This window comes from Pyxicephalus adspersus, chromosome 3 (assembly GCF_032062135.1).
Source record: "Pyxicephalus adspersus chromosome 3, UCB_Pads_2.0, whole genome shotgun sequence".
NCBI lineage: Eukaryota > Metazoa > Chordata > Amphibia > Anura > Pyxicephalidae > Pyxicephalus > Pyxicephalus adspersus.
In genome coordinates this window covers 51,028,290-51,052,539 of record NC_092860.1, presented here as the reverse complement: position 1 = coordinate 51,052,539, position 24,250 = coordinate 51,028,290, and the positions used below count along the sequence as shown (strand labels likewise).

General features: G+C 34.6%; 1 protein-coding gene across 1 annotated transcript in view; it reads right to left on the bottom strand.

Moving 5' to 3' along the window:
* The window catches only part of CPLX1 (complexin 1), a 135,323-nt gene extending 112,895 nt beyond the window's left edge, over positions 1-22,428 (bottom strand). The window contains exons 1-2 of the mRNA XM_072404556.1: positions 22,125-22,428; positions 20,662-20,771 (exon numbers count right to left, since the gene is read on the bottom strand). Of these exons, the coding sequence (XP_072260657.1) occupies positions 20,662-20,692 (31 nt within the window). The 5' untranslated portion in view covers positions 20,693-20,771; positions 22,125-22,428. The remainder of the gene's footprint in view (positions 1-20,661; positions 20,772-22,124) is intronic.
* Between the last annotated feature and the right edge of the window lie 1,822 nt (positions 22,429-24,250).

Genomic DNA, 24,250 nt, shown 5'->3' with positions numbered 1-24,250 from the left:
AATTATATGCATCATATGAGATGATTACAAAGACCCTAATCAGCATTGCTAGCAATCAGGCAGCTTTGTTTTTTTTGGTCCAAAATTCTGTTCTTGTCTGCTGATATAGCAAAGATAATTTAGGAACATGGAATATTTCTAAATACTACTGAATAGTAGATGTCTGTATTGGATTGGAAGAAGCTCATTTGTTGCTTAAAGTGAACCTGATTTTGTGTCTATTTAGGGCCAAGTATCAAATTCTCCCAAGAGACCACTTTCTTCACTGCAACTAACACTGTTTCTTGTGTTTCCCCTCTCTTTACCCAAAGTACTTTGTATTTCACAGTGCACCATCTAACAAATGAGGCAAAGGCATCTAATGTCCCCTATCAGAACAACATTCCATAAAAGAAAACAAAAAATATTTTAGGTAGCCTGCACAAACACAACATAAAACAACCTAGGTAGAGCTCCTGTCATTGGATGGCTCTAAACAATCTAGCAGGAGAGCAGCCAGGGACAGCTGTCCTTGTTTGCCCTTTTGCAGGATTAGTTGAATCCAATGACCAGAGCTCCATTCACCTTGGTGGAATTCCTGTCATCGAAAACCAGGTAAAGCTGCTGCTGGATCGATCATTGTGGCATCCTATTCAAACAATGTTGGACCTTGAAAAAGTAATTATAAGTTAAGGGCTGTTTTAACACTTTCCTGGAATGGGTAAGGAGTAAAATTAGCTCCAGAAACGGAGGTCTACTTGCAGGGATGAAGCCCTATCCTTTAACAATGATCCTTGCCACCAATGGAGACAAGCAGAGGTCTGGCTTTTGTGAAAACAGAAGGGGGTTTCATGTTTTCCCCCTTTTCTTTGACAAGTCAGATTCCAGGGACCTTTTGTGGATAGGGTGTTGGGGCACATACTTTCTGTCCTACTTCCTATCCTACTTTTATTATTTATTATTTTATTATTTATTATTTTACTTCTAAAATTTATGAAACCAGTAAACACAACAGTTTTACTGCTAGTCTGAACATAGCCTTATGCCTAAATGTTGACTTAAAAATTCTTACTAGTGTGCACATACTTAATAGGTGTAGTGTTGTAGGGGTTGCATGTATGCCTATGCATACGTATTGATAGTATGTATACATTGTGTGTACACAGTATTTTGTTTATACACTGTCTAATGTATATTTTGATTTTATAATTGATCTTACTTTTCTATTATTTTTACCATCATAAAATGCTGTACCTAAGGTATCATGCTTAGAAAATTTAATTAGTGCTCAGGACCAACTATTTTTGATTCATTCACCGTTGAAAAATTATCAGTGAACACTGCCTGAACATAAAAGCAAGTGAATGGACAAAAAGAGAGCAGACATGCCTGAGCAAAGGGTACAATAGTTATAGGACACAGTTTAAGTATGTCAAGTGATCAAGCAGCTCTGTAGCTTAAACAACTACTTTTGAAGTTAGCAGACATGCCAAAAAAACATAAAAAACAACTAATGACTGCTGTGAACCTATTATCACAATCAATTTCTACTACATTTTTGTCATGATCACCTAGTAGACAGTACAACAATCACACATTTAATACACTTGTGGTAGTCACAGTGTAAAATGAATTTGGTCATTTCCATGAATTATTGAAATTTATGGTTAAGGTATATAAAGGTATTTTAAAAACATACCTTTAGAAAAGAGGAAAACACTCACCATTTGTTGATTGTCAATCAACAGGCTCTGAGAAAAGTCTGTAAAAGTAATCATTTCTCTAGCTGTCTCCTGCATTTTATGTCTCAGAATAAATGATAAGTGCCTCCTGTACAAACACTGCTGCCTTGTCAACCAAAGACTGTTGCAAAGCGTTACTATTGATGTGTTTTTAGAAGCTTTTCTTCGAGTTTGGTTTATTATGTGCCTATTAAAAGTTGACATACTTTTATGAACAATATGTGGTTATATAGTTAGGTGAAAACAAATGTTTAAGTTCAAGTACAAAAAATAAATCAATAAATAAATGTGCAGTCTCACTGAGGCTGTACAACATAATATGTTAAACGCTTATTTTTTTATATAGAAATACAATAAAAATGAATAAATATCAATTCATGTATATAAGTATGTTATAATTATGTTTATTAAACAACAGATGAAGTTTTAGGTTGTTTTTAGCTTCAGCACTATGAAAGACTACATTTGCACAACTCTTTTTCACAAAGACTTTTTCCATATGTGGATTGTTGCTGCCACCAAAAAGTATAACCTTCTTATTCTTTGTGGTGACCTTAAGGTTGTCTTTTCATGTATAAGGAATGAAGAAAGGGAAAATAAAGGTTTTTTTTGGCAGTTATAATGCAATATTTTTTTTATTGAATTAAGTGCTTGAAATGCACATGGAACTAAGCATAGTTTATCTAGGGAGTATAACAAAAAAGAAATCCACTGCAAGTGGAGATATATGAATGTGATGCCCAAAAGCTATACAAAGTTCACTAGCCACAAGTTTGGTTTTTAAGTGGTTTACATCAAGTGAAAAAAGTATGAACATTTAAGGGAATCCAACAGAGGTGTCAAGTCCCAATGCCTTATTGGCTTCTTTAGGGGGGTAAAGACATAATGAATATTGATGTATGCAGTGATGAGATGGAGGTCATAAGAGCTAGAGAGATTTGTGGTGAACAGAGGTGTACCGTGTATTAGGTATAATAGGGCAGATGGATGTTGCTGTATATTCTGCAATAAAGGCTGAGGATACTAGGAAAAGTCATTGGCCACTTTCTTTGCTAAGTATTGATTTTTCATATATCTTTGTATTAAGGGTATTATATACTCCCTTAAAGAAATACATTTAGTACACTTCTGAAATACATGCACACTTTGATCACCTCTTCTTAAGGGTAAATACATTTATCTACTTTATGATTTGCATGTCCCTTAATAATTTAGTTGTATTTCACTGCATTTTCCAGCATACAACATTCAAGTTGAACATACAGTACATAAAATTAGGTCATACTTACACTTTGTATAGGGTCAAAATAATGTTTATCTCCTAATCCTTCATCCTATTTAATGCATGAAAGCATTTTGGCAGCAACCAGAGCTGTAAATTGGCCTTGGATGCAGTCATTAAGGGTATAATCTACTGTGACACCAGATCCTTCTCCATTACTGATCCCCTGGTTTTACTAGGTCGGTCTATAAAGCAGTAAATCTGACTTTTAGTTAGTCAAAAACATGCAGCTGGAACATTCTACACCAGAATATGTGTGCTGAATGCCAGATTCACAGCTTTATATTGCAAATAGTTTCATGAGATTGACTATAGACTGACTACAGACCAAGTGGATACCTTTATATTTATCAACATTGTACCTGATTTGAAGTATATATATATATATATATATATAAACTTTAATATATATATTTGTGTATATATATTTATATAACTATATGTTGAACTACTATGTTTATGTATGTATGTAAGACAGTGCATGTAATTATTACTGTTTGGATATGACATACTGTCATAAACCGACCTACTGTCAAGGTCAACTTCTTTATCCATATCTCCATTTGTCCACAAACCAGCTTATTTTTTTAATTATCTGTCCTTTACTTTAGACATTCCTACTATATTACTTACTATGATTTTGTATTTATTTGTATTTTTCTTTTTATATTTGCAGTATGAAATTTTATTAACAAACAAAATTTTTCTATTCATGCCTCTTTTTCTTTTCAGGTAGATTTTCCACTTTAGTACATTCCTAAAATAATAATGTATACACCTTTGAAAGTCTGTATTTTGAAAGGAAAAATTAATACACGATTTGGTTGAATTTGGTATTTTGACATTTACAACACATTTTGAGCATATGAAAAGGCCATCTGTGTTGCCACTTTGATTTTCATATTAAATATAACCTATTTTAAACATTACCCTACTATGACTTAAAGAGTGACAGATTGGTAGTACAAGTAAAAACATTATACTTAACAAAACTATGTTTTTGTTTTACAGCAGAACTTAACTAAAAACATATTCTAAATTCTAATAGGACCTTAACATCTTTAGCTAAAGTGCTTGATGGAGATAAATTTCCAATGAACTGTTAAATAACTTTAATTTCACAGAAACGTTGCTGCTTCATCCATGTGATGTCTTGCCATGTAAAAAAACACTATATGCAAATAACAGGAAGCAGGGAAACAGGTAGAAAAACCAATATAGGTTTTTTGACCTAATAAACTCTTAAAGAAAACATGCATACAAATCTGCAAAAGCAATCAAACTTGATATTCAAGATCATGTCAAAATAATAAGTATAATCAGAAATGTGAGTAATTATTATTTGTAAATCCAGCTGTATTGTATAACCCCAAGTCAGAAATGACAGCTTCTGTTATCTCTCAATGATGCCAATATATCTGATCTACTGATCATTTTGATATGGTTTTTACTGCAGGTAACTTATGCTTAAGATTTTGTTTTTATTAAAGGATGAATTACCCAACCTTGTAACATGTTTAATGTAAAGTTAAAGTGAAATTAGGGTCTTAATGTCTAAATATTAGATCACCTATACAACAATTTAGCATTGTTCATTGTAATTCAATAGGATGTCTTACATCTATCCTACCCCTATAATTTTGAATAACATTGTTATTTTTTTTAAAGTTTCTATTTCTTTTAAAGTTCTTTTCTAAGGACTAAAAAGGTGTGATAGGCAAGGATTTTTTTATGAAAGCCCAGGAAGCAACTTTACAACCTACTTTATGTTTGGTGGCTTCTCTCTTATGGTTATGAACTATTACAATTAAATAGAAAAGCTGTATTGTAAGCAGAACAAATCAGAATAGGACTTGTATGGAAAAAGTTAAATGGAAAAGCTAATTTATTGGGATATAGCTTTTTAAACGTATAGGCAGAATATGTATATTGTCAATAGTACAGATTGTTCTAAGAAAAATGACTTATTTGTTGGGTCATGACATAGTAAATGTATAGGGGGAATAGGTATTAAGTAAACAGTACAGGACATAATGGGAGAGGATTTGTAACAGCAAATGTCAGCAAATGTATAGGGGGAATATGCTTATTGTAAACAGTGCAAATCATAATAGGAAATATAAGGAACACTCTGGCTTAAGTCTTGGGTTATGACTTAGAACATGAATCGGGATATTGGAGTACTGTGAACAGTATATGTGCACAATAATGTTTTTTTATACATTAAATCAAATTTATCAACATATATGGTTTATGAAATACAATTATTGTGTTTTTGTTAATATGTTGATTAAAGGGGACTTTATATGAAAATCAAATGTACACTTTATTTAGAGCACACTATTACCAAGTAAAAAAGTACTTCTTAGTACCTTAGCACAATGTACAGGTATTTTAGAAGCAATCCTGCTACTTGTTAAAATAGAATCCATCATTTTTACAAACACAATATTAATGTCACATAATAACAAATAACACCCAAGCACCATATTAGTTTTCCACTTCACACAGGAACTGCAACATAGGATTATCTGAATCAGTTTAGAAATTGCATTTATAAAAAGAAGAATGACAATTATTAAGTGATTCCTCTCTACCTTTTTGCATTTAGATTGAGCCCATAGCCTTGCATTGTGAGAAGGAACAGTACAAAGCAACCATTTGGAATGAAAAAGATGGCTGCCCTCCTATAAATGTACAAGTATACATAAAATACACAAACAAGGTTTTTTGCAGCCTTAATACATATTGATAAAAGCAGTCACATCAAGTTGATCCTAACATTGAAATAACATTATAATAATATATTTTTTCCTAATGAAACATGGTTAGCTGCTACAAACATGAGTTCACACCATGTCTACATTGCAATAAAAATAAAAACTAAAACAAATTTTATGCTAGTTACATTTTTGCTGCTTTTATTCTAGTACATGCTGCCCAAAATATGTTTCTAGATTAGAATTTTAGAATCATACAACATTCTGCTTTTGGCCCTAAGGAAACGATTTTGCAATAGCGCCACAAATAATTCCTTTTTTCTCTATATGAGGCTTAGCAGATATAGTTAAATTTGTTTTATGTATAATTTCATTGCCCTCAGATCATTACTACTTGAAGTTTTAGGTAAACTCAGATGTCAGATTTCCTGTTTTAAAAATAGAGCCTCTTGTGTTGGTTCATTGTCTTGTCTCCAGCCAGTCTACATCATTCTAGCATGCAAATACCAAACCAGGAATACATGCTTTTGAGCATTTTACAATATTCATAGCCCTTTATCAAAAATATAGAATCTTGTGTTTAAATTTATTTTATACTCATTTTGAATTACCATTTAACACTGATTTAATACCTCCTTCACCACAAATTTCAATAAAAAGTAATTTTATTAAGACATTAAAAAAGAGGTAAATAAAGTGAAATGTGTAAAAGTATGTATTCTTGTTGCCATTATGAATATGGAAGCTTCCCCTATTCCAGTAGTGTTGCATTATGTTAGCTTTATGTGCTGGCACAACTGTGCAGCCCCCTAGGAGCCTGGATATCTTGCACCGACCATAGTCATTGAGGAGAACATGACCTGCAGAAGCTCAAAGCAAATATATGAGCATTTTCCATTTCTTAGGTGCATGTGATTTTTGCAATTGTATGCCATTCATATACAATAGGTATACCACCCCAAAGCATACCACTTTTCACAATATGTTGAAGTAATTATTATTAGCAAATTAGATGACATTTCACAAAAATCATATTTGGTAAAGGATGATCTTTGACTGTTTGTTCCTCATAAATCATCTCTAAACACGATCCTTAAATTGCTTTACTGAAAATATTTTTTAGTGTTTGAAACTACATTTGGCATAATATTATAGCATTGAAGTTAATAAAACGAAACTAAACCTAATAAACCAAGAAAAAAATGAAACATAAACATTTCATCAGCAGCCATTTACTACTTTATTAGTTTTTCTTTGGTGCAAGGTTCATGAAAACCTTTCTGCGGACAAGCAATTTTTGATGAATCAGCATTGTCATAATACATTAGGCACCACACTCCTGCCCAGATGATGCTTACTCAGAATCTTGCAGGATGTCACACTGCAGGAAACATTCTTTCAATGATTGGAGCCCATTGCTTCTTGCAATGTGAAATCCTGCAAAACCCCAAAATATCTTAAGCAGAATGAAGTCCTCTTTGGTACTGAGTTGCCGGTGAAAAATTATACATTTATTTTGATTTTACAGTATAAAAAGACATCAGGTAGATGATAAAAATATAGTTGGAAAATTCAAGTAAAGATTAAACATAAAACGATGAAAAGCAACAGCTAGCATTTATAATCACATTAAATAATTACCAGTAAAAATAATAAAAACACAGTTGTGGATTCTCAGGCAAAAAAGAAACAAACTTTTCCAGTAAAAATACTTAATTTTATTTCATTGAGTGGCAAACTGTAAACGCCGTAGATCATTTAACATGGCAGATGCGACTGAAGAGTGCCAAATGACTTGAGTCATCTAAAATCATTCATTTTTGTGACCTTCATGTTTTCATGTAGCCAAAAAGTTAGTGTTTTACCATTGGAAACAACTTATTTTATGTATCTGGCATTGAACTGTAAGTTCTTACATAATACAAACATTGTACTGTATATAGCACTATTTTTCAAGGGAATTTCGGGACACAGAGAGAATATTTAAAATGCAGTGAGAGTGCAATCTCTGTATTTTAAAGCACAAGCACCAGGAAGATTCACTTGCATTAAATATTTAGTAAATTGCTCATTCATTGCTTCCTAAATTTACTCATAGATCAGATTCTATTAACAGTATTCTATTTTGAAAGTTTAAACGTTAAAGTCCTGCCTACCAAAGCAGACATGACGAAATGCTTTTTTATTGTCATTAGCCAATAGAGCGTCATTTTGTGTTTTATTGTCGGTCTTTAAAGTGTATGCCCAGGCCAAAGTAAAATAAATAAATGTCTCTCTTTTGAATACATGGAGTTTGCCGGTTCTCCTCGTGTTTGCCTGGGTTTCCTCCCACATTCCAAAAACATGCAGTTAAGTTAATTGGCTTCCCTCTAAAACCTTAGACTGAATAAAATTAATTAAACTATGTTAGGGACATTGGATTATGAACCCCTTTGAGGGACAGCTAGTGATATGACTATAAAACTATAAAGCACTGTGTAACATGTTGGCGCTATATAAATACTGTGTAAAAATAATAATACATGCATATTTACTTGCATGTTGAATCTGTTTATACAGCAAGACAGACAAATACTTGCTGATCAGCCATGAACCCAGTGTGCAGGGAAAAAGCATTTGGGAGGTAACAATTTGGGATGAGGGTAAGCCAATGTTATTAAAAGATTCCCACCACCTGCCCTTGCAAGCCAGGAGACGTCACATGCAATTAGTATTTCTCAACCAGGGTTGTGTGGAACAATAGGGTTCCTCCAGACGTCACTAGGGGTTCATTGAGCAATGAGCAATTCGTGCCTCTCGAGTCAGTTAGCACTAAGACCAATGATCTTTTTGGCTATCTATGGGGGTGACATTTTCCCCACTGGCTAAAAATGTAAAAAGCATTCACCCTACTGACTACCACACTAATGTACTTTGAGTTGTGGATATAATAAATATAGGACATGGTTCCCTGAAGACCTGAATGTTATTTCAAGGGTTTTTCCATGTTAAAAAGGTCAAGAAAAGGCTGAATGGAATAAAAAAAGCTGTTCACTATAAGAATGAGACGTGCATGACCATACTCTTGAGAAGGAGTGAAAGGTCTGGAGTCAGGCTTGGACGTAACCTTTAAAAATGCTTTTCTGCTTTTCAAATGCTTTCTCTTGAGTTTTATGTGTGTTACTATGTGTATATTAGGAAAACAATGCATTACATTGTGATCAAATGCACAATACATCGTACTTGTGCTAAGACAGAAAATGTTGTCAAACGCAAGTTAACGATGAGGACTAAAATCAACAACTGTAAATCTAGAAATAGTTATTAATTGTAAGTGATGACTGAATTTTCCTGACTTCATAGTAAATTGTGAGCGCAGGGTGCCATGTTGATGACACAACAGGGTGGTCCCAAGGGACCCCTGAACTTAGAACATGTCCTCGGTCCTCCAGGTTAAATGACACTGGGCATCTTTCAACCTAGACAAACATGCACAAAAAAATTCACCAGGACTATTTACAGTCCGAAAATGATTAAAAGTTGCAAAAGTATGCAAATTGTTTGTAGATTGTAAGCTATTTTAGACATGGTCCTTTCTTCCTTCTGTTTCATTGTTTGTATCTGTCTGTCATTTGCAACCCGTTTAATGTACAGCGCTGTGTGATATGTTGGTACTATATAAATACAGTTATACAATATTGTAATTTTTAGTTAAACTATATATGGTATTATAAAATAAGTTCCTGCAATATGATGATAATATTTTCTAACTGTTGACAAGAGAGCCAACTAAATTTATTGTTCATTGCATGTCCTTTATCAGCCTATAGGTGAACAACAAGTACATTATGGCTTGTGTATATAGTAAACTAATATTATGGTTGTACATAATTCTAAAAGACTAAAGTCTACCAAAATCATCACTACCTATACCAGTCATTGTTGGGGAGTGGAAACACATACTGGCTTACTATACTTCTCAGGACTACTGAAAGACAAGATAAACCCATGAGAATTCCCAGGCCCACTGAACTGCCACTGTTATTACAAAGCTAAACGGTTGTATATCACAGTCATCTTATTGATTCTCCAGAATGAAGACATCATTGGTAAATCCAAAGTGACACCTTTATTATGACCCAGTGAGAAAAGGCAGACATGCTACTAAAGCGAAATCATTCTACTGAAGCCTCCGAAATATGCAAGAAGCTCCTAGATGATTTAATCCACACATGTGCTGGTAGAACTACAAATTCATCAGATTTGACACAAATGGGTAAAATCATATTTACTGGCATGATAAGCATGCACCCCAAAAGTTCGACTTCACTTTTTTATAATATATAATTACTATACAGCAGTGAAGCAAAAGAGATGTAAACACAATATATTGTTTTCTTTTTTTGCTGAGGATGTTTTTAATATGAAATTGTGTCAGGGTTGACATCTCCTTGGGTGGTAATCCAATGAGACCCAGCAATCACAGTATGTCATTGGATTTCCAAGATAAATGGGTTGAAAGGTGCTGGCCATCAATCAACCAGGAACAATGAGGCCATTTTATAGTCGAGAAGATGACTGGGCAGATTGGTTCGAAGATTTTTTTTTTAACTTAGACCAAAAAAAATGCCTCTTTGTAACTTTGAATGTATAATTATAAATGTGTTCAGGTAAAATCCATCTATATATATATATATATATATATATATATATATATATCGCTCTAAATATATAGAAATATAGCACTGTCATCAGCATTCCCATTGTATTACTCACCTAATGTTCAACAAAAAATTACACAGGCTTTTGAAGTTTCTTTCGTGACCCATAGGAACTGCTCAAATTTATTTTGTTGCCATATGGGAAAACTGAAGAAACAGTTCAAAAGCCAATTCAGTGGCATGCCTCCTAATAGATCTGAGTACTTCTTCTATAATGCATTACCAACAGTGTAACCATGGTTCTGAGTAAAACCATGCATTGAAAGTCATTAGGATGCAATGACAGAACATGCATGGTATGTCAACAATTCCTACATAGCAAAAAGCAAAATCCGAGCGTTCCTGTGGGTCACTATGGATACATAAAAAAAAATTCTACAGGAGGAAAATAAGTAGCTCATAATATTTGCTATGGTGGTGTAAAATACAGAATGAATTTGAAAAAAAAAAAAAAAAAACAACCAAGATTTGTCACTCACATTTCGTTCTTTTTTTTTAAATTTATATAAACATACAGTGCCAGTAAAATTCCAGTTTAAACATATCGTTAATGTTGTTGTTATTAATTATTAATGTTGTTTTTTTTTGTTTCAATCAAAATCAGGTTATCAGAAGTACATTTTAGTGCATGTAAAGCCTATGAAACTCAACAGCCCAAGCTAAAATTTGCACACACAATGGAATCGTAGTGGCTTATTCTTTGGTATGCTATTATCCATTAAAATAGGGATGTATGGAATTTCATTTAGAGAGAGAGAAAAAACCTCAAAGCAAACTGTTTCTGCACTCTGCGCTAGAAAACCTAGTGTCATTTTGTATTAACATTTTTTTGAAAAAAAAGATATTACAATGTAAAAAATGTAAAAAAGATACACAAAACGAATAAACCTAAACTTAAAAAAAAACAGTTTTCAATATGTAAAAAAGTAAAAAAAAATTGCCACAAACACAATATTAGGTAAGGAGGTCTATCATGCTGGTCTCTGCTGAAAATTCTCATTTTTTGAGATGTTTACATGTTTTTTGTAATGCCGACACCAAAATAACAAACATGGAACCATAGGAATTATTTACCTAAAATCCAAATGTTTTAATCTGTAAACATTTTATGAAACGGTGTACTTCCCCAAACCCATAGACTCAGTAGACTGATGTTATAATCCAACTATTATTTTTTATTGGAATGATTAGAACCTTTGTCAGATTTTAATGCTGTTTAGGAAAAAAAAACTATCTGTTTGTCATGGTCACAATTATAGAGAACTTTCCACTAACTTCTTGCTGCTCTTGGTCAAGAAATAAGAGGAAATCTTTCTAACAGAAAACAGAAAAAAATAACACAAACAGGGATTCTAACCATTATTTACCCCAACCAATGAAAACCAAAAATACAAAATGGTGATATATTTCACCATACATATATCAAGTATTGCAAAGTTAAGATCACCTCATGTATTATATTTCTCCAAACATTTTAAAATTCAAAATATTTTAAAATTTAAAATTCAAAATATCCCTCTTTATCATTTATTGCCCACACATTCTGTTTACTAGATGCTTGCATTACATAAAACCTTTAATTAAATCTGCACTGTTCCAGGAAATGTAAGAAAAGATGCCTCAGTATCGTTTTCAACACTTCTTGTCCAGGAATTTAACGGATCGGTTATGCAGGAAGCCACAGAACTTTTGTTTGATATCGCTTTCAACTATGGTCACTTTGAACAAATGTATTGCACACAGTTTGAGCCTCAACAGACAGACATGAATACTCAAAACGTGAAATTAATTACTAATGAAACTGTTATTACAAAATTGAATCTAGTTGTAATAAAATAGTTGCCCCCCCCCCCCCCCCCAGCCCCAAATACCCTCAATGTCATTGCCTTCAAATATATACCTTTTTTGCTTCATTCTCCGGCTGGTTTCATGATTTCATGGGTTTCTTTATCTATGGTGATGGTACAGTAAATAGATAAGAAATCCAGAAGTATTGTGAGTTTGGGCTGTGGGATGATGCCAATATGTGCCCACAACAGCTTGGATCCAAAGGAAGTAGGATGAATGACGCTGACCTCCCTGCAACCTGAAACCAAGTACCATGATGGTAGGCTTTTTTCTCCATAGTTCAACTTTGTTTGCTAATTTTAATGGAGCACACCTTAAGCAAGTTGTCTACTCTTTTTTTGCATGAAAAAGAACCAAATTTTTCCAAAAAGATTACTAAAAGCCTGTTTACTGTCTATGCCATCCTTTCTCGACATTTTCAACATGGGGGAACCCTTGAAAACATTTTCAGGCCTTAGAAAACACATACTAATATTATAGTAGGAAGAATGCCTCTTACATTGCTGACCAGTGGGAAAAATGTCACCCTTCTCATAACCAACAAAATCACTGGTGTCACTTAAACTTAACTGATAGACACAAGTTGCTCTTTGCTCAAGGAATTTCTAACAAGCTCTGGAGAAACCCCAGGGTTCCACATAATCCCGGCTGAGAAACAAAATGCTTTTATGACTACTTACTTCCCATTTGACTATATTTTGAATGCATTATTATGATGAGGATTACAAGTTAATTCAGTTTCAGTGTACACTAGCATGAATAGGAATTATATACCTTTTTCTGAATGGTGGCTGAACCCAAACACTACTAGTACTGACCTAGTTTTTTGAATCCATATCCTTTATACTACAAAATTTACAGTGCCTTATGGGTCCCCCAACTTGAAAACTTTTATTATAGTAAATATAATATGTATATGTATGCATGTATGTATATAAATATGTAAAATACAGTATATATATATATATATATATATATATATGTGTGTATTTTTATCAAATGCAGCAAAGATTTCTGGTAAAGTGGGGGAGATTATAGACAAATGAACACTAAGTTACTTGATGTAGCATTGTGTTTGTTTTGTAGCATCCCTAGGGACAATGTAAGTGGTAGTTTATTCTATGTGGATGTATTATAAGGTGTTTCCTCTGATGACAAGTGTCTCGAACATTTTGTTTTATGGCAGGCTTTCTATAGAGTTGAGATAAGCATATATATTACATATATTTTCCCTTCATATATATATATATATATATATATATATATATATATATATATATATATATATATATATATACAATGTAATAATATCTAGAAATATATATATATATATATATATATATATATATATAAAAATTAGGAGAATAAAAAATGTGGCAAAGTTTTTCTTTACTCTTTTTTTTTTAATTTTTTTTTTTAAATATTAAAAACAACATCACAAAATACACACTTGGTGGTAAAAGGATCACTAGCACTACATCACTTGCAGTTACCAATTTCAATCTGATGCAGCTTAAGGAACTCCTAGAATCAGTATGAGGACTGCTAGGGTTGCATGAAGCTGTGGTTGATAATGGCTTCTCTAGTGGATTGTCCATCAAACCTAAAAGGGTATTTAACTCAGTCATTGGAAGCAGAAGCATAACAGGAAAGTCATGAATAACCCATTTGATGTGCTGTTCTGCTTTAATTCTATGGCTGGATATACATGTTCATATTTTTTTAATTTAAAATATTACTTGTCCAAAAAAAAATACACCATTATTGTAAAACAACATAAATACAAACTAAGGTAGCAGTAAAACTCTACACCTGCTAACTATTTTACTAAAATACAGTTTTACAACTAGAGTACAACTAGAACAATACAAGTAGAGATGTTCAAATATAACGCTACGATGGAAGCTGAGCTGGACTAAGGAGCAAAAGCTCTATCAATGTCCTTGATGTGACACTGTCTGGAGAAAAAGCTCCAGTCTGTGTCACATTGGCTGCCAAGCTGCCCCCTTATTGAGTAGAAATAAAGTTTAATGATGACCAATGATGATTTTTTTTTGTGATAGTAAGAGAAATGCCTTCTTTAAATAACACAGTCACTGCTGAAGCAATGAGCTTATATTTAAATGTGCGTTACTCTGGGGTCCTGGTGAAAGACCGTAGACGTGTTGTTGATGAGCCTGTCAGCACTTATGGATTTCTGTCTGGTTCGCTGGGCTTCTCAGTGAAAAATTTGTAGCAATTATGCTTCAAAAGTATATTATACTTCACATATAAGCTACAATTTTTCCACTGTTACTTTTCCGCTCTACTATGCTGTGCTGTGTGGCCAGAGATTAAAGCTAAGAAGTTTTATTATTGTATACAAGTATATTGTAAGACAATATAACATTAAAAATCTTTGCAATGCATGCAAATGTTTAATCACCTTAAAGACTCTACAAGTAAAGGAAACTACCCGTAATCAACCAGCAAGGCACTAAACTTTTTTTTTTCTGCAGTTGCAGAGCCAAGCACATTTATTAGTACATTTAAGACCAAAAGAGAGCATCATGTAAGGGAATTAAACTCTTTCCAGACCACATATGCTAGCGTTATAACTTTTTGTCCCACATTTAAAGATCATACAGGATAGTAGCAAGTGATAACACTATGCATTGCTATATAAACTTGGAGAATGGCACACAATCCAGCATATAAAAGATCCAGAAAAAGAAGTAATATACGATGCTGTTAAGCATGATTTGTTCTTGGTTTACATTAAAAATTACAGTGTACTAGGTACAATAATGGCAACAACTGAGCAATAAATGGCCCATTTACACTTGTGTGTTGCAGCAGTGCTCACTACATGCACTACTTTATGTATAAGGTGTTGTGGTGCCATTAAATTTGAATGTCAGCCCAGTGCCTGTCAGTAGACTGCAATGTACAACACACTGCAGCACACCACACTGCACACACCCTTACATGTTAATGCACTGCAGCAACAGTTCACTTTAAGTGAGTGAACCCTTGAGATTTTGTCAAATCTATAGATCTGTCCTTTATTCTTAAGCAACGAGCTAGTGGCATCATAACGACATTTCAATATAATTCAAGCAGATGTTATATGATTTAGTGTAAGTGTATAGCATTGCACCCAAGGCTTATTCATTCAGGTTTTCTTTGTACAGTATTACATGGGTAAGCGCAACCAGGCCACATTCATGCTGTAAATGTAGGCACCTTGTATTTTTGGTAATTTTTTAAATATAAAAATGTGTATACAAGAGCATGGTTTAAACTTCTTCCTTTCCATCTTCCAATAAGGTGGCATGAAGAATAGAATTTTCATAACTGTTTCTACCAACACAGGCCTCTGAACATGGTCCACCTTTTTTTATTCAGGGCATCAGGGAAGCTGCTTCAGAGAATTGATAAGGCAGTATGAATACCAAGCACAGCAGAGAAGCATAGCTGGGCTACACCAGTAATGGTCATCTGGAGGAAACCCACTGCCTACAACCAGGTCAACTGGTAATAAAATTTTCAGAGTGTAGCATGATTACATTTTCGCCAAATAAAGTACAAACCTTTAACCAATTAAAATAAAACAGCTGAAGGACTAGTATATTATAATTACTTATAGTGTAGTCCCAGATTGTTTTGTGCTGGAGCTAAGATGTTACAACAAATTTGTGATCCATGCTTATGCAACTGATTGTAGTTTGTACCAGGTGGCAACAGATAAGAGTTACCAAGGGTGCCAGGAAGACCATATATTGTGCATGCACACTGGTGGGTGATGAATTAAATTGGTTCCCTAGAAGAGCGTATGGTAACCTAATTTGTGAACCCACAGTGGTTGAATTCTGAGTTCAGAGTTTCAATTGCTTTGCAATTTTATTGTTTCCACATGACTGATATTACTTGAGAAAAATGTCTTTTACTCCTAGAAAACAAGTAGAAGAAATGATACCTATATGTTGTACTTTGCAGTGGAAAGAAGTAGAATGCACATGGCATGCTACTGAGTTATCAGTCCACTAATGATAAATGGCATTAGAAACTAAGGGAATCACAAATGATTAGGAAAATTCACTTTTGTAAGTACTTTCTAGGTTTATAGAGTTCATTTTTTATTCATGCAGAATGGAACTTATCCAGTTACAATACCTTTGTATATTTAAACCATTAATTATAAACTTACAAATAACAAAAGACCATCCATCTTCCCTAGCTCTGGGAAAACTCCCCACAGATATTTGTATGATATATTTATATGTAAATGTATGTATCAAATAGTATGGAATGCAATGGTATATATTTACATGATTCTTAAAACCTAACTATATTTTTTAATACAAACTGTTACTAATGGTTAAACATGCACTAGGTTTAAATATTTATTTTCTATGGGTGCAGTATGTGCCATATTACATAAATATGGACCAGGATGACAAGTGTCATGGGTGTCTATAGTCCCTCCTCTTCTTGTTTGCCAAAAATCTCAGATCAAATCACACCAATCAATAAGACTAACCTTGTATCTTTAAAATGATGGTTGTTTAAATGTAATATTAATAATAATTCATTTATAGACTATTAACAACAATGATTTTTAGAACACATGGACTGTTCACATGAGTCCCCACTTTGGAAAAATTGAATTTTGGAGCCATGGGTTGGCTCCAACTAAATTAATAAACCAATTTTTAAATGTTATTGGTGGTTGTACAATAATTGAGGATAAGTTTATGTATGGCAGTATGATACATAAGGCTTGTTGTCCTAGTCATGAGAAAAACATTATTAAAGGTAACATCTTTACTGATTTTTAGCGCACATTCATTCACACACATACTAGGAAACCAAACAGACTGGAAGCTGGTAAAACTATCAATATGTTTTTGAGCCGTTATTTGGAAACTGAGGCATCCAGAAAGAACTTATGCTAACACAAGAAGAACATATTCTTTGAAGGCCATGATGGTAATTGAATTCAAAATTGAAGAGACCCATGATGAACACATTATTATCCATACAGCTGATATTTTATAATTATAAAAAAAGTTGTATTAGCAATTTTTAGAGAAACAAATTGTTGATATGCACACTCCGGCACAGATAAGATTTTGTGTTTTTCATAATAACAAGGTCCTGATTCTCCTGCAAAATTTAATGGTTGCTATGGTTTCCAACCAACAGATATATGCTTAAACTTCAGTGTGACCTCCTCATTGCAAGGCCTGTCTTAATGGCCTGTACTAACTGTCACAATAGTTTGTGCCGTTACATATTTTTAATCTACATACCTTCCTATTAATAGGTGGCAGTAAAGTCTTGCTGCACCATTAGCTGTGTGTTTTAAAAGCCCAGCGGAATCTCTACGCATTCCTACCATGGCTGAAACACCTTGAGTTCCAGGCCTTCGATAATTTATCATTCATGAAGATTAATGCACTAAACCATGATGGAAATGAACTGTCCCCTTTTTCAAATGAAAAAACAGTAGTGAAAGAGTAGACACTCTTCCTAAAACATGCTAAAGGGCCACATATTGGTATCAATATGGCAAGGGAAAGCAGTCTCACTGACCTTCTTGCTGTACATAAACCAGATCATATGTCTGATGCTCCAGGGTGGTTCATTTTTAGGACTATGTTTTCTTTTATTATTAGGTTACAAAAAAATATTATTAATATTAATCAGCATAATAATTGGTATTGCTTATTTAACAAGAGCAGAGTTCACCGTTTCAAAACCGTTGGCTAGCAAGAATGATAATAGTAATATTAGCTTTTATGCAAAGCTTAAATAGATCACCATAAAAATGACAAAAATGACATACACAATCATACTAAACTGTGCTTGTCATGTGCAATAGTAGTCTTTAGTAGGTTGATACATTGGTCTCCAGACATGCTGTCTCTTTTATTAAAATGTATTACACACACTTTTACCATTTAGATAAACCTGCATTGACAATGGCAGCTGAATAACCCACATTTTACATGTTACCGGTGATTGTACAGTAACCAAGGCTGAGTTTATGTACGGCAGTTTGATAAATAAGGCTTAATGTTTAAACTACAGAAAAGTGCTATTACAGGAAACATCTTTACCGCTTTTTGTTTGACCCCCTAAATTTCAGTGTGGTACAACTTTCTTCTTTGTAACTGTACAGAGAATACGCTGTCTACTAGCATTCTTGAAATTAAAGTGCACCTTACCCTAAGCAACACTTATTGACCTTGGATGTTCATCTAGGTTTTTCATTTAATAGCTTGAACGTATGTACATACCACTGCCTTGTCTAAATGAATGTGCAGTTTACAAACTGCAAGGCAGTAGTGGGTGATTTATTTGGCTACAATGTTACTCTTTCTTGCTGAATAATCAGTCCTCTTTATATCTTAGTGCAATATTGGAACCTTGTTAACCTGTTCATGTCCATTTATTAAATAAACACTTGTTCTCCTAAAACTTTTTTTACTTGCAATCCCCTAAGGAATACAGGAATGTATTAAAAACTTGGTTCATATCCAGGGGCAGCAGCAAAGCACAGCTATTGCACATGTGCTTTATTATATTTGTTTTCCTATATTTGTCTTATCTGGTTCCTTCTACACTTGACAAAATCCAACAGCAGAACTTAAATAAGGTATAAGGCTACTGAATAAGGTTGAGAGACTGCAGCTTAGGAAACATTCAGTAATTTATCCTACACAATGGTGGACTGTGCTGTACAATGGCAGTTTTGCCTGTACAGAGAATGCCGCCTTCAAGGGGGTAGGGTAATGTTAAAATTCATAATAATGACATAACATGGTGGATGACTAAAGGAGGGGCTGTATGGCAGGAAGCCATTATTTATGTCAACTCAATCTTTAAAATAATCTTCTAGTGTTCGATAGATTGATGTAAGGGGACTCTTTTCAATTAAGTACAAACGTGCTGTGTAATTCCTTTCTAGATTTATGACTGCTGAGTCCAGCCCTTTTCATGTATTCATGCAACCCATTCTGATTTATTCCTTATGTGCATCTCCAGTGCTGACTACAAACCAACGTCAATTTAATTCCACCTCCATAAAACTTTACCCAATGGCTTCCAGATTTGGAACTGCATATGATTATAATAGAGTAGAATTTTATAACATATCCCGTATGTCACTTCTTTAACCTTCCACAACACCATTGGCATAAATCAATGGAATTAAAAATCATGTTAACCACAGTTCACTGAGTTTTAATCATTTTCTTTATCGATATAGCTGTTTTCTAAGTCAAGGGTTTGACAAATGGGTTTATCTGAATCCTGTTTTAATAGATTCAATCTTATTTCAGGTCCTAAAAGATTGTTTTTCTGCACTCAGCAGATTTCAATCAATCCATTTATCCTAGTTGTTTTAAAAGAAAAAAAGATTTGCGCATAACATAATTTAATGTAGGCAATAATGCTGCAGTGCTCAATTTGACACTGCACCTAGAACGTTGGAGGAAAAACAACCATTTCTTTTGCAGAACCCATTGCTGCTGGAAATCGCTGCAGTGGGTGATTGTCCAGGAAAGTGCTGGTAAGCTTGGCAAAAATTAAATACTAATTACCATTGCGAAATGGCATTAAAAAGCAAATACACCATTTCTAAATTAGCCACTAGCCATTTAAAACAAAGACAGACTCACTGGCTTAATCCCCAAAAAACAAAACCGTATGATTAAAACCCAGTTATGAAATGGTTGTGTCATTATTTGATGAAAAGAAGACTTACTGAAGCTCAATTAAACATCTGAAAGGCATGCTGAAAATCTAAGTCACCTGCAGACCCTATGATATATCGAATATGGATATATAAAAAAGTGTAAGCTTTCATAAGCAAATGAGGCTAGTGAAAAAAACAGAGCACATATTAAAATTTATCCAACATAGTATTTAGTAAAACATATGAAAAATCAAAAATGCCAAACTTATACCCTTTTTTTGGTGCGATTTACAACCTACACCGGAGTGACGTCTTCCAAGTTTTAGATTGTCCAAATAGTTATTTTTTTAGTGTGATCATAAATGCAAGTTCAATAGCATTTAAAATGATGTTAATGATAGCCCATCTAAAATATAATTTAGCACATGGTGCAAGCTGTGGTGCATATGTTTCAAGAACTGCAAAAAGCAAATGCATTGTGGAAATGGAAGCAGAATTACCTTATGCCTTGATTACTGGCAACATAATCTAAATATTTTCAGCTTACTCAAATGTTTTGCCTCTGGCTTTTCAGATGGTGACTATGGTATTTTACATCATGGTGCAGAATTTACAAGAAACTGGGAGGAGCTTTGGCAGTTGACGCATTGTACTTAAGTTTCTGACATACTGTACAGGGTGTTTGAATAGGAATGACTGCACTTACCTCCCAAAGCTTGCTTCATTACAAAATCCATGCTGATGGCTTTTGATTCCTTCCACTCAGTTTATTTTTTATATTACATGCAAGACTAGCTGGGGAGCTCTTGTTCTGTCCTGTAACAAATGAAATATACTTATACACACAAGGAAATTGTTCTGAAATGTACGTGGTGTTCATTACATACTTTCCGAATTTTTATTACATAATACTAACACTATTTCATAGGGACTAGTTTATTTGGAACATTTGGGTAAGAATAGAGAGACATCCTTATAAATATTGTTGCTGGATAGCTCATTTCAGAGTGCTAAAATTATCCTGAAACAATATTTATTATAATACTATGTACCGTAGTGTAGTTATTTATAAATAAACTCTTACTTTGGCACCTAGGATATGCACAACAAAATTTTCATTTATAAAACACATCCATTCCAATAAAACTGCTTTTTTGGCTCATAAACATATTTGGAAATGGGAAAGTGTGCATATTTGACTAGCTCTGGCAGCCGGACAGTATTGCACAGCATCTGTGGGGAAGTGTCTAAAGGGACATTTGAAGGTGAGGTGTCCTGATCCAATTTCTTAGCTGGTGGAAAAACCAGACACAATGCTAAAGCAAGGGGCACCTTTATTTTTTAGAAAACAAAAGGCAAATAAAAAAGCAGCAGATTGACCTCAACCAGGTTAAGTTAACACAAGCATGGACATCCCTTGTAGATATCACAATGCAGCCGTCTCAATAGTTCACATCAGGCATCCAGACACAAAGTGTGCCATTAGGGGGGATGGCTTTGACTTTTCAGTCTTCTGTTTTGACAGCCAATTTTGCAAAATAACAAGTAACAATATAAAAAGCAAATCACTCTTTTCTTGCAGTAGAATGTTCCACCTCACTGCACAGCCTAGTGGGTTGCTACAAATGACATCCCAGACCCAGAGAAGTCTTACTCCTGCACTGCAGGTGATAAGAATTGTCATTTACTCCATAGACCACAGCTTGATACCTCCCTCTACTGGTCCATCAAAGACCCAATGCACATCCTAAAAAGCAACCCTGATGTTTAACACTGTCATGCATGCCAAAAAAAAAAAAAGTTATAGATAATGCAATCCTCTCTCAAATATATTGCTTTAGATTCTAAATGCTAAACATGCAAAACTTCCAAAGTGTGCTCAGATGTCTGACACTACTAGGACAGTGGATGCAGCAGCAGTCACAACCTATAAATCTTCAGACTCCAAGACAATCTATAGGAATTGTATCTAGAAATGTAAAAAAGGTGGATCACAATAATAATAAGATGACTTGACAACATAAAAGCAATGCAAAGCCTGTGCCTGTTATTACATAGCAATGTAATGAATGGCAATGTAGAAATACAGATTCAGCACCAGGCAAGATGGGACAGCTCCTACCCCTATGCCAGTGGATGCACAGACAAATGAAAACCATTATGCTGTACCTTCTCCTCTTCAGCAGACACGAGATCCTGCAGTTTGCCTGTCCTTTCAGTAACAACTCTGCACCATGGAAGGAAAAGCTCGCCCCCCTCCCCCTAGAGTATCATTTTTTTCTGTAGCACAGTCTCCTCCTTCCCCTAGTCCATGTGTGCTCTCAACAGGAACTGCAGCCGCTGCTGAAGGGCATTCAGGGAAGAGACAGCTTCATGAAGTTACTGTATATGCTGCTTCAGCATGAGCACACATCACAAGGGTGCAGCAACACAATGCATAGGGGGCATGCAATGCAAAGAGCATACAAAGACATACAAACATACTGAAACCAAAGGACAGGCAATAACCTTCTCATTTTCCTATAGACACCCTCTGTTTTATTACAGGATTTCCGGATCATCCCACTTACAGCAATATTAAACTGATCCCTCCCTCCCAGCAAGTCACTTGCTTCACTATACAGCTCTTTTTTCATCATAAATATGTCTTATGTAAATGATGTCTGCTAAAACACATAGAAAAGGAGTGTCTGCTTCAATGCACTAATCAGTATAGGCATTTTATTTGGAATAGGTTTCCTTACCAGACACATGGGCTGAGAAATGCAAGCTTGAAGATACCCAGGATGTTGTGATGTGTTTTAAACATGTGCTTGGATTATACACCTATGTGAATTTCTATGCTATAGAATTTATAGAATTCATGCTTTTAATATATACCCGTCATAGGAGGCGTACATGGGTTGTCTTTGCTGAAAATGCTGCTTGTCTGGCTTCAGTATTCAGAATATAGTCTTCTTCAAGGTCATTGACTTGTATTGAAGCCAAAGCATCAGACTAGGTTCACACTTTAGTTTTTTCCCCCATGACGTGCAATGAGACAGAAGCCTGGCATTGATAGAAGGACGAGGGTTTTACTATTTTAATTTATTGTTTAAGTAGTTTGCGCTAGTGATCACTGTGTAACATCAAGCCTCAGGAGCAGGCCATTATAGTTGTTAGAAAAGCAGCCAGGTCCAGGACAGGCTAGAGAGGTAGCCAGGTGCAGAGGTAGGACTTTTTAGTTATTAAAAAGGCAGGCAGGGGCAAGCCAACCTAGTAGTTAAAAAGTCAAACAGGTGTAGGTTCAGCCCAGCCAGGTACAGGGGAAAGTCAGGCTAGTTAGAAAGGTAGTCAGGTGCAGGGGCAGACCAGCTACAGTAGTTAGAAAGGCAGCTAGGTGCACAGACAGGCCACTGTAGTTATTAGAAAGGCAGCTAGGTGCGGGGGCAGTCCAGTACAGATATTAGAAAGGTATCCAGGTGCATTGGCAGGTCGGCCTAGGTATTAAAAGGAAGCCTGGTGGTTTTTTTTTTTGAATAAGCCAATCTGGAAATGTCATAGATGGGTTGAAACTATTTGTTTATTTCTTTTATAATCTAAAAAATGGTGTAGGGAACCCCATGGTTTTTTTTTAAACCAGACCTTGAAGAGGCCTCCTTGGATAGGAAATAGTGGCAGCATTGGTATGTGTGCCTAGTCTTCTTTCCACACAGAATCCTCTGCAATCCGAGTTTCCCAAAAGGTAAAGGGGGCCAAAATGTGTGTATCTCCCTCTCCTTTTGGCTGAAATCATACCCCCACCTTTATGTAGCTGTGGCATAGGTCATTGTTAGGGAAGAGGGTCTGTGAGTGCGGGCTTATTTGGAATCTGGAAGCCTCTTTTAATAATGGGGCCCTGCACCCTATGGAACGAGTACAGGGGTATATGGTGCTTATTCCCTTAATGGATTATGGATGCCCTAGAAGAAATGAAACCACAAAATTTCTAAATTTTTTTTTTTATTTTTTTTACTTTCATACTTACTTTTTTCAGCTGTCCCTTATGAAAAAATCCTTCCTGTGTGGCACCGCAGTGAGGCTCCCTCCTGATTGGCTGCAGCAATGAAAACATTGATGACAAAGCCTACATTATCTGTGGTTTGACTTTCTCAGCCAAATAATATAGTGGGCATATAAGGTCATTTTATTAGCTACGGGCCCTGATGTACTCATTGACATGTCCTGCTCCCACATGGTAAGAGCTGAAGTCAGTGTTTACCTGCATATAGTTGTTTGGTAGCACATATCTGAATTATTGGAGATAAGAGCAAAGA